The following is a 17103-nucleotide window of genomic DNA, read 5'->3' as shown; positions in this document are numbered from 1 at the left end:
TAGCACGCGCTCCAGCAGGTGTATCTCACTGATCATCCCTAAAGCCAACACCTCATTTGGCCGCCTTTCATTCCAGTTCTCTGCTGCCTGTGACTGGAACGAATTGCAAAAATCGCTGAAGTTGGAGACTTTTATCTCCCTCACCAACTTCAAACATCTGCTATCTGAGCAGCTAACCGATCGCTGCAGCTGTACACAGTCTACTGGTAAATAGCCCACCCAATTTTACCTACCTCATCCCCCACACTGTTTTTATTTATTTACTTTTCTGCTCTTTTGCACACCAATATCTCTACCTGTACATGACCATCCGATCATTTATCACTCGTGTTAATCTGCAAAATTGTAATTATTCGCCTACCTCCTCATGCCTTTTGCACACAATGTATATAGACTCTTTTTTTCTACTGTGTTATTGACTTGTTAATTGTTTACTCCATGTGTAACTCTGAGTTGTCTATTCACACTGCTATGCTTTATCTTGGCCAGGTCGCAGTTGCAAATGAAAACTTGTTCTCAACTAGCCTACCTGGTTAAATAAAGGTGAAATAAAAAAAAATATTGACGTCATTTTATCTGTGGCCAATGACCTTGAGCCTTCTTTATTTTTACATTTTTAAAAAACTTTTACCTGTTTTTTGTTCAATTGTCTTGTCCCCTGAAACACGACCCACGTCATTTTATCTGTGGGCATCTGTAGCTAATCATCAATGACCTTGAGCCTTCTTTATTTTTACATTTTTAAAAATATTGTAGGGAGTTTCTTGGAGGGCTGTTTTTCCACTGTTCAATTGTCTATTCCTTAGAGTAGCCAACAGATAACTTTGCCCCCTTATTTCAGCCTTGGATGCCAGGTCCCCAGAAACCTCCATTTCCGCTCGGCTGCCAACCAAGCCCCGCACCCTGCCTTCCACATCTGTTGTATCAGTTCAACTCTGGAAAATCTGAAACTGAACTTTTTCGAACTTGGCAACATCCTCTTGCCACCTGAATAATGCATGTATAAAATATGTATATGTGTATGTGTATGTGCATGCCTGTGTCTGAGCCTGTACAGGCTTGTTCCCCCCTCAGGCTGCGTTCCTCCTCCTCGACATGCCAATATGATTCTCATTCTTCAGTGTCACCATCAGGTCAAGTGCAGGGGCCTCATTTATAAACGTTGCATATGGACAAAATATGCCCAGAAACATGCGTGCGCCAGTTCCCACACAAAAGTTCGAAAATAACATGCCCAGGGACTGCGGTTGAAAATCAGCCGGCTGGCTAAAACCGGCACTTTTACTGAAACGTTGATTAATGTGCACTATCCCTGTAAAAAATAAAATAAACTCAAACTCAATAACTGAACTCGGCGTGAGAATATGCTCATCCTCCCCCAAACTTTAGACCATGTGTATGAGCAGTTTTTAGTGGTTGAAGCATTACATTGGAAGAAAGCAAAAGTAGACTAGTAGTCGCCTTGTGCAAATGGGGAATATATGATGACACTTTTATTCACATAAAAAAGGGCTCAATAGAATAACAAGATGGAACCCTTAACCGTTAGTGAGAAGAGCAAAAATATATTTAAAGACCGTCCACACCAAGGACGATAACGCGATAACTACAATGATCAAAAAAACAAATATATATACACTACCGTTCAAAAGTTTGGGCTTACTTAGAAATGTCCTTGTTTTTGAAAGAAAATCTATTTTTTTGTCCATTAAAATAACATCAAATTGATCAGATATACAGTGTAGACATTGTTAATGTTGTAAATGACTAATGTAGCTGGAAAAGGCTGATTTTTTTATGGAATATCTTCATAGGCCCATTATCAGCAACTGACACTGCTGTGTTAGCTAATCCATGTTAATAATTTTGAAAGGCTAATTGATCATTAGAAAACCCTTTTGCAATTATGTCAGCACAGCTGAAAACTGTTGCCCTGATTCAAAAAGCAATAAAACTGTCCTTGCCAAGAAGGCCAGCATCCCGGAGTCGACTCTTCACTGTTAACCATTGAGACTGGTGTTTTGTGGGTACTATTTTATAAAGCTGCCAGTTGAGGACTTGTGAGGCATCTGTTTCTCAAACTAGACACTCTAATGTACTTGTCCTCTTGTTCAGTTGTGCACTGGGGACTCCCACTCCTCTTTCTATTCTGGTTAGAGCCAGTTTGCGCTGTTCTGTGAAGGGACACCGCGTTGTACGACTTCTTCAGTTTCTTGGGAGTTTCTAGCATGGAATAGAGTTCCTTTATCAGAACAAGAATAGACTGGAAAGTTTCAGAAGAAAGCTCTTTGTTTCTGGCCATTTTGAGCCTGTAATCAAAAACCACAAATGCTGATGCTCCACATATTCAACTAGTCTAAAGAAGGACAGTTTTATTGCTTCTTTAATCAGGACCAAAGTTTTCAGCTGTGCTAACATAATTGCAGAATGGTTTTCTAATGATCAATTAGCCTTTTAAAATTAAAAACTTGGATTAGCTAACACAACGTGCCATTGGAACACAGGAGTGATGGTTGCTGATAATGGGCCTCTGTACGCCTATGTAGATATTCCATAAAAAATCTGCCATTTCAATCTACAATAGTCATTTCCAACATGTCTACACTATATTTCTGATCAATTTGATGTTATTTTAATGAGCAAACAAAATAGCTTTTCTTTCAAAAACAAGGACATTTTAAATTATGTATACACATACACAGTGATATACAGTATACACACACACAGTACCAGTCAAAAGTTTGGACACACCTACTCATTCAAGGGTTTTTATTAATTTTTGCTATTTTCTAAATTGTATAATAATAGTGAAGACAAAAACTATGAAATAAAACATATGAAATCATGTAATGAATACCCCAAAAAGTAATTAATAAATCAAAAAATGTTTTATATTTCAAATTCTTCAAAGAATTTGATGACAGCTTTGAACACTCGTCACATTCTCTCAATTTACAGGTGTGCCTTGTTAAAAGTTAATTTGTCGAATTTCTTTCCTCAATGCGTTTGAGCCAATCAATTGTGTTGTGACAAGGTAGGGGTGGTATACAGAAGATAGCCCTATTTGGTAAAAGACCAAGTCTATATTATGGCAAGAACAGCTCAAATAAGCAAAGAGAAATGACAATTCTTCATTACTTTAAGACATGGTCAGTCAATCTGGAACATTTCAAAAACTTTGAATGTTTCTTCAAGTGTAGTTGCAAAAACCATCAAGCGCTATGATGAAATTGACTCTCATAAGGACCGCCACAGTAAAGGAAGACCCAGAGTTACCTCTGCTACAGAGGATAATTTCATTAGAGTTCCCTGCCTCAGAAATTTCAGCCCAAATAAATGCTTCACAGAGTTCAAGTAACAGACACATCACTATATCAACTGCTCAGAGGTGACTGTGAATCAGGCCTTCATGGTCGATTTTGCTGCAAAGAAACCACTACTAATGGACATCAATAATAAGAAGAGACTTGCTTGGGCCAAGAAACATGAGCAATGGACATTAGACCGGTGGAAATCTGCCCTTTGGTCTGATGTGTTCAAATTTGAGATTTTTGGTTACAACCGCCATGTCTTTGTGAGACGCAGAGTAAGTGAACGGATGATCTCTGTATGTGTAGTTCCCACCGTGAGGCATGGAGGAGGTGGTGTGATGGTGCTTTGCTGGTGACACTGTCTGTGATTTATTTAGAATATAAGGCACACTTAACCTGCATGACTACCACAGCATTCTGCAGCGATACGCCATCCCATCTGTTTTGTGCTTAGTGGGACGATCATTTGTTTTTAAACAGGACAATGACCCAACACATCTCCAGGCGGTGTTTTAGTTCTATTTTACCAAGAAGGAGAGTGATGGAGTGATTCATAAGATGACCTGGCCTCCACAATCCCCCGACCTCAACCCAATTGAGTTGGTTTGGGATGAGTTGGACCACAGAGTGAAGGAAAAACAGCCAACAAGTGCTCAGCATATGTGGGAACTCCATCAAGACTGTTGGAAAAGCATTCCAGGTGAATGCCAAGAGTGTGCAAAGATGTCATCAAGGCTACTTTGTTTAACACTTTTTTAGTTTTTATATGATTTAATATGTGTTATTTCATAGTTTTGATGTCTTCACTATTATTCTACATTGTAGAAAAAGTAAAATAAAGAAAAACCCTTGTTACATAAATTAAACTTTTGAGTGGTACCAATAAAGTAATTGATGTCACAATCTTCTTCATCCTGTGGAAGGTAAGTGTCCATGTTAATTTAATAGAACTGAACACGAGTTGAATAGCCTCAAAGTGCTTCATCCGAAAATCAAAACAGTCCTGAAAGGTGACAACAAAACTCTCCTCACTTTCATCCAGGTGGGAACAGGCTACCTAAGTATGGTTCCCTCAATCAGAGACACGCAGACAGCTCCTCTGATTGGGAACCATTCAGGCCAAACACATTGAAAACAGTGGAAAAACAACAATGCCCACCCCAGGACCCACTGGCAGACTTGACCAAAATGGCTCTTAAAATGAACTAAGGGCCGACAATTAGTTAACAGGTTAACCCCAGGAATCACAGCAAAATTGAGTTTGAACTATAACGATGGCTCCTTTCAGAGAATCTTTTGTGGGCCCTCTGATGATAAAACATTGACAACCAATCAAAGCCTGTTCTTGTGAAAGTTCTTGGTTCTCGGTGCTTGCAAACTGCTCAGGAGAAATTCATGCATTAGGCTTGCCTCAATCCTTTCATGTTGACATTTCAGAACAATTAATTATAGGATGACTTGGGAATGATTCCATGACAAACAGCGCATAAAGCATGGCATCGGTGGAAATCTTAGGCCCAGGGCAGCTTTGAACACAGTTGTTAGTGCCTTTTCTCCCGATGCCGTTTACAAAACACAGGTGTAAACAAATCAGCACATTAACGTCAGTAGTGGTGTGTGGGTAAATCTACTGGTGGAAATACTACCATAATACAACCAAACCAGTTATGATAATTGTTTTGTTTGGTCTATAGAAATGCGTTCGTAGAATAAGCCTCTGTGATATAAGGTCAATAAAAGAGAGAACTGCACACTGCTCTTGCTCATTAAAACTTGTTTTATAAGCCCAGAATATGACTTTGTGCACAAAAAATATGTGTTCTCTTTCATTCTGTTATATACCTATTCTTACTATAAAATATATGTGTGTTGTTGACTGATAAAGCGTGTCAGTTTCAAGTTTAGGAAAGCACATTTTCACTAGAAAAATGCACCTTTATTATAAAGCATTCCATGCATCATCGCATTTGCAGACTTATGTAAGAGCATACTATTTATTGGTAAGGTGATGAGTCGATTGGATAGTCATATTTAAGGCTAATAATATAACTCAATCACTGTTGCAGCTAAGAACACAGGTGATGTGCACATATAGCCCGATAGACGTAGCAGCTCAGAACACAGGTGATGTGCCTTTCTTCTTACATCTAGCTAGCACTGCAATCCATAAAAGGTGAAGTAGTTGACTCCCGAAGAGTTGCAGCTCAGAACAATGGTGAGCAGTTTTAAACTAATTCATTTCTTTAAAAATTAAAGAAGCACAGGTGAAGAGGCTTTTATTTTGTTGTATTTTTTTTCAGCTCAGAACCTAGCAGCTAGCTAGTTTAGCCTACTCAAACACCTGGCTCAGAACACAGGGATGCTATTTCTCCCTAGATGACGTTGCAGCACTGGAACTTTTCAGGTGAAGTGCCTTTTTTTCTTAACCATTAAAGAACGGATAGGTGAAGTGCCTTTGGCTCCCGAAAAGGTAAGAGGAGAACACAGGTGGCGATAAAGCTTTACTAATTTCTGGACTATTAAGCGCACCTGAATATACACAGGTGAACGGATTTTTTTTCTCCCGATTTTGTAGCTAAGAACACAGGTGTAGTATTTTGTACATAAATAAGCCTTTTCTCCCGGTGACGTTGCAACAAAAACACAGGTGATGTGCCTTTTCTCCCGAAACCGGCAGCTAACAAAAAGGTAAAGTGCCTTTTCTCCCGATACGCCGTTGCAGCAAAAATAAACAGGTGAAGTGCTTTTTACAAAAATTAAACAGTAGCCTACCAATAAAGTCATTGAAGTCACTATTTCTCCTCCTGTGCAGCTGAGAACCAGGTGAAGTCATCTCCTTCGATGCCGTGCAGTTGAATACCTCAGGTGAATTGCTTTTCATCCGACGTTGGATCGTTTTCATTGTCGAACACAGGTGAAGTCACTTTCATCCGGAGGCAAATGCCCCGTGAGCTCAGCTGCCCTTCAACACAGGTGAAGTGCCTTTTCTCCCGAGCAGTCCAGCTGCCCCTTCAACACAGGTCCAGTGGCCCCTTCTCACGCAGCAGTCCAGCTGCCTCTTCAGAACACAGGTGTCCAGCTGCCCCTTCTCCCGATGCCGTTGCAGCTCAGAACACAGGTGATGTGCCTTTTCTCCCGATGCTCGTTGCAGCTCAGAACCCAGGTGAAGAGCTTTTCCCCGATAAGTTGCAGCTCTTCACAGGTGAAGAGCCCGTTTTCTCCCGAAGGATGCAGCCAGGAATCACAGCTGAATTGGTTTTCCTCTTGATGGCTTCTTTCACAGAATCTGGTAAGTGGGCCCCCATGCTGTGCAACCCAGAACAAAGGTGTTCTTGTGAAAGAATTCTCCCGATGCGTTGCAGCTAACAGAACCATTCATGCATTAGGCCTTTCATCCATCCTTTCTTGTTGACTTTCTCACAATTCCTCAGGAATGTTTCTTTTCTCCCATGACGTAATGCGTTTAAAGAACACAGGTGAAGTGCCTTTTCTCCCGATGCCGTGCAGCTCAGAACACAGGTGAAGTGCCTTTTCTCCCGATGACGTTGCAGCTCAGAACACAGGTGAAGTGGCTTTTCTCCCGATGACGTTGCAGCTCAGAACACAGGTGAAGTGCGTTCTTTCATGCCCAGTTGTTTTCAGCGTGACGGATGATTCGCCTTTCCTGTTGACAGTCCGAGTGAGAGGCAGGTCAAACGTCAGAGGAACCTCATCCATATTTATGATGTCGTGCGGGCCGATGGCATGCTCCTCTATCTTTGCATCAGTGAATTTGCGGAAGTTTGAAACTTTTTCCTCGTAGTCGGGAGGGAGCTGCTGACACAGACTCGTCCGTACCCTGATGGACAGGCCCTTACGTCTCATAAATCTTAGACACCATGATGGTCCACCTCTAAAATCCTCAAACTTCATTGCGCTGGCGATTGTTTTTGCTTTCAGTTGGATCTGCACAGTTGAAACACCTCGGCCGTCTGCTCTCTGTGTGTTGACCCAGTCTTCAAGCTCATTTTCTCGTTCGGGCCATCTGCTTTTCTTCACTCTGAAAGCTTTTGTTGTCTTTTTGCACTGAGTCAGTTCCTCACGCTGATGTTTCCAACGTCTTATCATCGACTCATTAAGGCCAAGCTCCCGTGCAGCAGCTCTATTTCCTTCTCCAACAGCCAGATCGATCGCCTTCAACGTGAAAGCTGCATCATATGCATTTCTCCGTGTCTTTGCCATGATGAGGGTGACAAAATGACTACCGTAATCAGAATGATGGGAAGGTTGAGCGCGCTCGATTTACGTCACATTATGTGACGGTGCTCAGTTTTTTGGCGGCATGAATCTTGTGAAAGCCGGAAAAATCCATAAATTAGCCGCGTCAATGTATAAACCGCGAGGTTCAAAAGTATCGGCTTATAGTCCGGAAATTACGGTATACAATGAGCAAATGGTCATGGGGATAAAAATACCGGTATTTGTCCAATAGAAACTCTCATTTGCAACTGTTATACTAATGATTACACCCTAGATCACCTAGATGCAGGCAAGAGCAAGGCGGTATTGAATGTGTCCCTGTCTGTCGCCTTGATTACTGTGGGGCGGGAGCACAGAACAGCCGGGTTCCATTTCCAACACAATAGAACCTGGTCATCAAAAAAGAAAGGAGGACCAAGGCTCTCTTCATATAATGAATTAAAATGTGGTTACAGAATTAATTGGACACACCTAGGTGTTTTGTAACCACTCCCTCTTCAAATGAGGGCTAATTGGAAAAGCTGTGAAAAAAGATGGCATTGTATTATTTTTTTGTACTCCCTGACGAATGATATGCAGAATGATATGCAGAATGATATGCAGAATGATATGCAGAATGATATGCAGAATGATATGCAGAATGATATGCAGCCGAAACGTGTCAGATTTTTCAACTGTTGTTTCTATTGAACATGCCATACTAATAAAGGCATTTTAATTAATTATATGAAGAGGGCCTTTGGTCCTCCTTTCTTTTTGATGACCAATTTACCCCTTTTACCAAAGAGCACCTTCTGTCTACCAAAATGTACTATTGTGTACCTTAGTAGCGCTTCCCTTCCTCCTCTTTCACAATAGAACCTGGGTTCTATTTCAACACAATTGGACCTCAGTGAGAAGGATAGATTGGTACCAGATCTGCTTTGGGCCCTCAGCTCATGACCAAAAACATGAGCACAGTCCACATTGTCCGGGAACAATCCTTACAATAATGCCTGCACTTCAATAGGATGCAGTTGACGCAATCCAAATGTATTATGTTGCAATGATTTAATAACATTACTGATACAGCACTGTGATAACAGTTTTAGATGTTTGCAATTTGTTGCAATTTGTTGCAATTTGTTGCATGGTATTCATGTTATATGGCATGTTATATGTGGTCCTTCTGTAGCTCAGTTGGTAGAGCATGGCGCTTGTAACGCCAGGGTAGTGGGTTCGATTCCCGGGACCACCCATACGTAGAATGTATGCACACATGACTGTAAGTCGCTTTGGATAAAAGCGTCTGCTAAATGGCATATATTATTATTATTATTATATTATAAATGGCCCCCGTATGCAGTCTTTCTGCTAATAATCATTCCACAACTTTGAGAGATTCAATGTTAGCGGATGTAACGCCTCCGGGTCCCATAATGTTAGTCAGAATATTTCAATAGAAGTAATTCTTTATCGTGTGTCAGATATGCGATTTTGTTTTTACTAATGATCTTCCACTGACTTCGGCTACGCCAGTAAAATAAATAACTGACACCCTTAACATAGCCATTCTAAACTGTCTGGAGCTCTAACTAGCAACAGGCATGGTGCTAAATAGCTCAAAACCCAAAGGCATCGTTTTTGGGACAAATCACCCACTCAATTCTAAATCAACCTAATTTAGATCTATCATTGAATAATGTGGTGATTGAGCATGTTGAGGAGATTAAACTGCTAGGTGTAACCCTAGGTAACAAGCTGTCATGGTCAAAACATGTATTCAATGGATGCTTAAATGGGAAGAGGTCTGTCCATGATTAAGCGTTGCTCTGCTTTCTTAACATCTCAGTCGAACAGACAGGTCCTACAGGTCCTGGTTTTGTCACACCTGGACTACTGCCCAGTTGTGTGGTCATTTGATGGCAAAGAGGGACCTAGGTAAATTGCAGTTGGTCCAGAACAGAGCAGCACATATCGCACTGAGATATACACGGAGGACGAATGTCAGTAACACGCATGTCGATCTCTCCAGGCTCAAAGTCGAGGAGAGATTGACTGCATAACTATTGGTTCTGTGCGGGGTGTTGAAGGTACTGCACTGTCTGTTCAAGCAGTTGGCACACAGTTCGGAGACTCATTAGAACAACACAAGACATGTAATCAGACGTCTCTTCACAGTCCCCAGGTACAGAACAGAGGCTGGCAAACAAAGTATTAAATAAAGCCATGACTACATGGAGCTCTCTGCCACCCCAGGTAATTGAAGCTAGCAATAAAACTATATTTAAAATAACAGAAAATAACCTTAAGGCACAATGTGGACTGTGAAGAGCCATCTCCTGTTTATAAAGCATGAGGCAGAGGAAGGAGATTATGTAGTATTATGTTCACTGCTCTCAGAACAGCCTTAATTCATCGAGGCATGGACTTTACAAGGTGTCGAAAGTGTTCCACAGGGACGCTGGCCCATGTTGATTTCAACGCTTACATTACATTTACATTTAAGTCATTTAGCTTCCCACAGTTGTATCAAGTTTGCTGGATGTCCTTTGGGTGGTGGACCATTCCTGATACACATGGGAAACTGTTGAGCCTTGCACCTACAAACCCATTCAAAGGCATTTCAATATTTTGTCTTGCCCATTCACCCTCTGAGTGGCACACATACACAATCCATTTCTCAATTCTCTCAAGGGTTAAAAATCCTTCTTTAACCCGTCTCCTGCCCTTCCTCTACACTGATTGGATTTAACAGGTGACATCAATAAGGGATCATAGTTTTCAGCTGGTCAGTCTGTCATGGAAAGAGCAGGTGTTCCTAATGTTTTGTGCATTCAGTGTATATCATGTATTTTATTTGCTGTATTGTTTCTGGTTTGGACCCCAGGAAGAGCAGCCACTGGTTGCCTTGGCAGCGGCTAATTGGGGATCCCAATAAAATACTAAATACAATATATAAATATAAGTGAATTTAGTGAAACATTTAATTTGAAAACCAAAATGTATTCAAAATGTTATTCAAACCAAGATATTTTTTATTGGTATCCAAAGTATTATACAGCATTTATACAAAATTATTTACATAAGTAAAAATATATTCAAGTAAAAAAAAAGGAAAGGTGAATTGTTAGATTGATATCCGGGATACTTACATACACATGGTTAAAATACTGTGTTTGGGAGACATTTCAACAGACAATGCAGCCAAAAAACAACCAGTGCAAGTGAGGGCTCTTTCACCTCAGCTATGTGCAATCAGTGACATATCCGGTCACAGCTTGTAGACTTGTTTACGTGCTGCTGTGCGGTTTGTTGCTACCTGCCAACTTTACGTTTTTTTACTTTTTAATTACCGTTTTATAGTTACATTTTTTTCCTCGCTCTACTTTTTTCATTCAACTTTTTCACCCCGGACGCTTTATCTGGACGTGCTTTGTCAGGACCTCCACCAGCCGAAGCTAAGTCGTAACATTAACATGATGCCTTCTAATTGCAGTCACCGTACTCGTAATATACAGGAGAACGATCACCTTACGGCGAGGATAGCTGTGCTGCAAGCCCAGCTTCAGACACAATCGTTAGGCAAGGGTAATTTCAGTGTAGGAAACGATGAAACAGCGTCTGTGCCACCAGTAAGTACAGATAGTAGTATAAATCCCCTCGCACAGTCCCCGTAGCCGGACAACTTTTTCATGGCTTCTGGAGGAAAATGCTGTAGGAATGCTCAACCGGTGTTGCTCATTCAGCCGGCAGAAACCTTCAACCGGTTTTCCCCATTAAGCAGCGAGTTGGAGTCTGAGGCCGAGCCTTCTCTGATCTACTCCTCCCGTTACGGGGTCTGAGACACCGAAGCCTCCCACCATTAGCTCTGACAAATTGAAAACCATAGTCATTGGTGACTCCATTACCCGCAGTATTAGACTTGAAACGAATCATCCAGCGATCATACACTGTTTACCAGGGGGCAGGGCTACTGATGTTAAGGCTAATCTGAAGATGGTGCTGGCTAAAGATAAAACTGGCGAGTGTAGAGAGTAGAGGGATATTGTTATCCACGTTGGCACCCAGTTAGGGGGAGTGATGAGCTCTACAGCAGTCTCACAACTCAATCGCTGGTTGAAAACTGTTTTCTGCCCCTCCCAAAAGAATTTGTAGATAATTGGCCCTCTTTCTGGGACTCAACCACAAACAGGACGAAGCCTGGCCTGTTGAGGAGTGACGGACTCCATCCTAGCTTGAAGGGTGCTCTCATCATATTTACAAACATAGACAGGGCTCGAACTCCCCTAGCTCCACAATGAGATAGGCTGCAGGCCAGGCAGCAGGCTGTTAGCTAGCCTGCCAGTTTAGTGGAGTCTGCCACTAACACAGTCAGTGTAGTCAGCTCAGATATCCCCATTGAGACCGTGTCTGTGCCTTGATCTAGGTTGGGCAAAACATTCCTGTCATTATTGAAAGACATTGTGTTATCTCACACCTCAAAATAGGGCTACTTAATGTTAGATCCCTCACTTCCAAGGCAGTTATAGTCACTTAACTAATCACTGATCATAATCTTGATGTGATTGGCTCGACTGAAACATGGCTAAAGCCTGATGAATTTACTGTGTTAAATGAGGCCTCACCTCCTGGATACACTAGTGACCATATCCCGCAAAGGAGGAGGTGTTGCAAACATTCACAATAGCAAATTTCAATTTACCCCCAAAAAACGACAGAGTTTTCGTCTTTTGAGCTTCTACTCATGAAATCTTTGCAGCCTACTCAATCACTTTTTATAGCTACTGTTTATAGGAGTCCTGGGCCATATACCATGTTCCTGAGTTCCCTGAATTCCTATCAGACCTTGTAGTCATGGCAGATAATATTCACATTTTTGGTGACTTTAATATAAACATATGGAAAAGTCCAGAAACTCACTCCAAAAGGCTTTCGGAGCCATCATCGACTCAGAGGGTTTTGTCTCTGGACCTACTCACTGCCACAGTCATACTCTGAACCTAGTTTTGTCCCGTGGAATCAATGTTATGGATCTTAATGTTTTTCCTCATAATCCTGGTCTATCGGACCACCATTTTATTACGTTTGCAACTGCAACAAATAATCTTCTCAGACCCCAACCAAGGACCATCAAAAGCCACGCTATAAAATCTCAGACAACCCAAAGATTCCTAGATGCCCTTCCAGACTCTCTCCAAGGGCGTCAGAGTACAAAAATCAGTTAACCACCTAACTGAGGAACTCAATTTAAGCTTGCGTAATACCGTAGATGCAGTTGCACCCCTAAAAACATTTGTCATAAGAAACTAGCTCCCTGGTATACAGAAAATACCTGAGCTCTGAAGCAAGCTTCCAGAAAATTGGAACGGAAATGGTGCCACTCCAAACTGGAAGTCTTCCGATTAGCTTGGAAAGACAGTACCGCGCAGTATTGAAGAGCCCTCACTGCTGCTTGATCATCCTATTTTTTCAACTTAATTTAGGAAAATAAGAACAATCCAAAATTTATTTTTGATACTGTTGCAAAGCTAACTAAAGAGCAGCATTCCCCAAGAGAGGATGGCTTTCACTTCAGCAGTGATAAACTCATGAACTTATTTGACGAAAAGATCATGATCATTAGAAAGCAAATTACGGACTCCCCTCTAAATCTGAGTCTGCACAACACTACCAGGACCTAGGAACAAGGGAGACACTCAAGTTGTTTTAATATTGTATCTCTGGAAACATTGCTGAAAATAATCATGGCCTCTAAACCTTCAAGTTGCATACTGGACCTTATTCCAACTAAACTACTGAAAGAGCTGCTTCCTGTGATTGGCCCTCCTTTGTTGAACATAATAAATGGCTCTCTATCCACCGGATGTATACCAAACTCACTAAGAGTGGCAATAATAAAGCCTCTCTTGAAAAAGACAAACCTTGACCCAGAAAATATTAAAACGAATCGGCCTGTATCGAATCTCCCATTCCTTTCAATTTTTTTTGAAAAAGTTGCTCAGCAACTCACTGCCTTCAGTCTGGTATTAGACCCCATCATTGCACTGAGACTGCACTTGTGAAGGTGGTAAATTACCTTTTAATGGTGTCAGACCGAGGCTGCATCTGTCCTCGTGCTTCTAGACCTTAGTGCTGCTTTTGATACCATCATTTGATCACCACAGTCTTTTGCAGAGATTGGAAACCCAAATTGGTCTACACGGACAAGTTCTGGCCTGGTATAGATCTTATCTGTCTGAAAGATATCAGTTTGTCTCTGTGGATGGTTTATCCTCTAACAAATCAACTGTAAATGTCGGTGTTCCTCAAGGCCCTGTTTTAGGAACACTATAGTTTTCACTATATATTTTACCTATATACCTTTGACTATTGGATGTTCTTATAGGCACTTTAGCACTGCCAGTGTAACATTCCATCCCTCTCCCCTCACTACCTGGGCTCGAACTAGGAACACATCGACAACAGCCACTCTGGAAGCAGAGTTACCCATGCAGAGCAAGGGGAACAACTAAGTCTCAGAGCGAGTGACGTTTGAAACGTTAATAGCGCGCACTCCGCTAACTAGCTAGCCACTTCACATCGGTTACACCAGCCTAATCTTGGGAGTTGATAGACTTGAAGTCATAAACAGCGCAATTCTTGAAGCATTGCGAAGAGCTGCTGGCAAAACACAAGAAAGTGCTGTTTGAATGAATGCTTACGAGCCTGCTGGTGCCTACCATCGCTCAGTCAGACTGCTCTATCAAATCATAGACTTAATTATAACATAATAACACACAGAAATACGAGCCTTAGGTCATTAATATGGTAGAATCCGGAAACGATCATTTCGAAAACAAAACGTTTATTTTTTCAGTGAAGTATTTTTTCCTAACGGATGGCATCTCTAAGTCTAAATATTGCTGTTACATTGCACAACCTTCAGTGTTATGTCATAATTACGTAAAATTCTGGCAAATTAGCAATGAGCGAGTCGGCCCAAACTGTTGCATTTACCCTGACCCTGCGTGCAATGAATGCAAGAGAAGTGACAATTTCACCTGGTTAATATTGCCTGCTAACCTTTCTTTTAGGTAAATATGCAGGTTTAACAATATATACTTTTGTGTATTGATTTTAAGAAAGGCATTGATGTTTATGGTTAGGTACACGTTGGAGAAACGGTGGTCCTTTTTCGCGAATGCGCACCGCATCGATTATATGCAACGCAGGACACGCTAGATAAACTAGAAATATCATCAACCATGTGTAACTACTGATTATGATCGATTGATTGTTTTTTATAAGATATGTTTAATGCTAGCTAGCAACTTACCTTGGCTTCTTACTGCATTCGCGTAACAGGCAGGCTCCTCGTGAGGCAGGTGGTTAGAGCATTGGACTAGTTAACCATAAGGTTGCAAGATTGAATCCCTGAGCTGACAAGGTAAAAATCTGTCTGAGCTGACAAGGCAGTTAACCCACCGTTCCTAGACCGTCATTGAAAATAAGAATGTGTTCTGACTTGCCTCGTTAAATAAAGTTGTAAAAAAATATATTTTAAAAAATCGTCAAAATCGTTGTCCAAAGATACCAATTTCCGATTGTTATGAAAACTTGAAATCGGCCCTAATTAATTGGCCATTCCGATTAATCGGTCGACCTCTATTAGAGACAGCAGGAGAGGTAGAGATACTCTGAATGATCGGCTATGAAAAGCCAACTGACATTTGCTCCTGAGGTGCTGTTGCACCCTCTACAACCACTGTGATTATTATTATTTGACCCTGCTGGTCAATATATGAACATTTGAACATCTTGGCCATGGTCTGTTATAACCTCCACCCGGCACAGCCAGAAGAGGTCTGGCCACCCTCATAGCCTGGTTCCTCTCTAGGTTTCTTCCTAGGTTCTGGCCTTTCTAGGGAGTTTTTCCTAGCCGCAATGCTTCTACACCTGCATTGCTTGCTGCTTGGGGTTTTAGGCTGGGTTTCTGTACAGCACTTTCTGACATCAGCTGATGTAAGAAGGGATTTGTAAATAAATATGATTGATTGATTGATCACAATGTATAAAAAAGTGAGGAAATGGTATCAGTGGCCTGCACTGATACACTGAAACACCAATGGCTTTTTCATTGACGGTAGCTGCATGACAAATGGCTACAACATGAATAAAGTTTACAGCACCATCTTGGAGTAGTCAGAGAAGAACATGAAGGACGTTTTACCTGATGAGGTATCACTGTGAAAACTGATAGGCGATGCTTGGCTTCCAACACTGTAAAATCATCATATCAATGTTGTGTTAAAGGGACATTACACTCCAAAATAAACTTTGTCATGTCTTCAGGCCTCAAAGTTTGTCTAAAGTCAGGATGAATTCACAACCCTCTCGCTATATTGGCTCCCGAGTGGCACAGTGGTTTAAGGCACTGCATTTCAGTGCAAGAGGCATCACTACAGTCCCTGGTTTGAATCCAGGCTGAATCACATCCGGCCGTGATGGGGAGTCCCATAGGGAAGCGCACAATTAGCCCAGCATCGTCTGGGGTAGGCCGTCATTGTAAATAAGAATTTGTTCTTATCTGACTTGCCTAGTTAAAGGTCAAATAAAAATGTGCGTCAAACCCAAATAAATTGAAAAGGTAAGCACAGCAAATTGAATGTTGCTTATCTTTTCCATTCATTTTGGATTGTGGCGTATAGCGGGATGTACAAAACAGATGTTCTGTTGAAATCAACGACCTAGGACACTACTTTTAAGGTATCAAAACATCTGACAAACTTTGATTTTGGAGTGTAATGTAACCTTTAACTGTTAAAGGCAAAGCACTTTATTTGAGGTACAAATGCACCTTCCTCGTTGAGTCTGTTTGAGCACCTGTGTGTGTAATAGAAAGCTCAATGAGGCTGGAGAGAAAATGTGGGTCCCTGTCAAATAGGTTTACATGGCTACACCTGATAAACAATGGCATGAAAGAAAGAGGGACTGCACAGAAACATTGAGACTCATCTGTGGATAAAAAACATTTGACAATAAATAAGAATCAAGGCTATACATCAAGTAAAAATATATATATTCAGCAGAGCTGTCCGTGTGCTCTTTAACGTATCTCTGAAAGCCTGTGCATGGGCAGCAGGGTAGCCTAGTGGTTAGAGTGTGTGACTAGTAACCGGAAGGTTCAAACCCCCGAGCTGATAAGGTACAAATCTGTCGTTCTGCCCCTGAACAGGCAGTTAACCCACTGTTCCTAGGCCGTCATTGAAAATAAGAATTTGTTCTTAACTGACTTGCCTGGTTAAATAAAGGTTAAAAATATATATATATATATTTTTAAAAAAGCCTGTGCATTGATTTTACACCAGAAAATATCATATTGTGGATGATGATAGAATGAAATATGACGTCAATTTCTAGTGGTCTTCAGTGGTCTTCAGACAGCCACGGACCTCAGACTGGGTTCATAATGAAAGTTTCAACCAAGTCCTCACCTCTATTAGACCAACAGCTGCAGTCAACCTGCTGATGTTACACAATGATGTAATTATATCAGTCTAAAGTCCCATTGTAATGACATCAGTCTTAAGAG

The 17103-nt window shown here is 41.3% G+C and overlaps 1 protein-coding gene across 3 annotated transcripts in view; it reads right to left on the bottom strand.

Moving 5' to 3' along the window:
- Positions 1-17103, bottom strand: part of LOC118385546 (stromelysin-3-like) — a 50858-nt gene that overhangs the window by 2161 nt on the left and 31594 nt on the right. For 2 of the 3 annotated variants that reach the window (XM_035772762.2, XM_052521724.1), the window contains one exon: positions 10553-17036. The exons of the other annotated variant lie outside the window; for it this stretch is intronic. In XM_035772762.2, the coding sequence (XP_035628655.1) occupies positions 16965-17036 (72 nt within the window). In that variant the 3' untranslated portion in view covers positions 10553-16964. Of the gene's footprint in view, positions 1-10552; positions 17037-17103 lie in introns of those variants that run through there. 3 annotated transcript variants of the gene reach the window in all.

Source organism: Oncorhynchus keta, chromosome 6, assembly GCF_023373465.1.
Source record: "Oncorhynchus keta strain PuntledgeMale-10-30-2019 chromosome 6, Oket_V2, whole genome shotgun sequence".
Lineage (NCBI taxonomy): Eukaryota > Metazoa > Chordata > Actinopteri > Salmoniformes > Salmonidae > Oncorhynchus > Oncorhynchus keta.
This window is presented reverse-complemented; position numbering and strand designations above follow the sequence as displayed.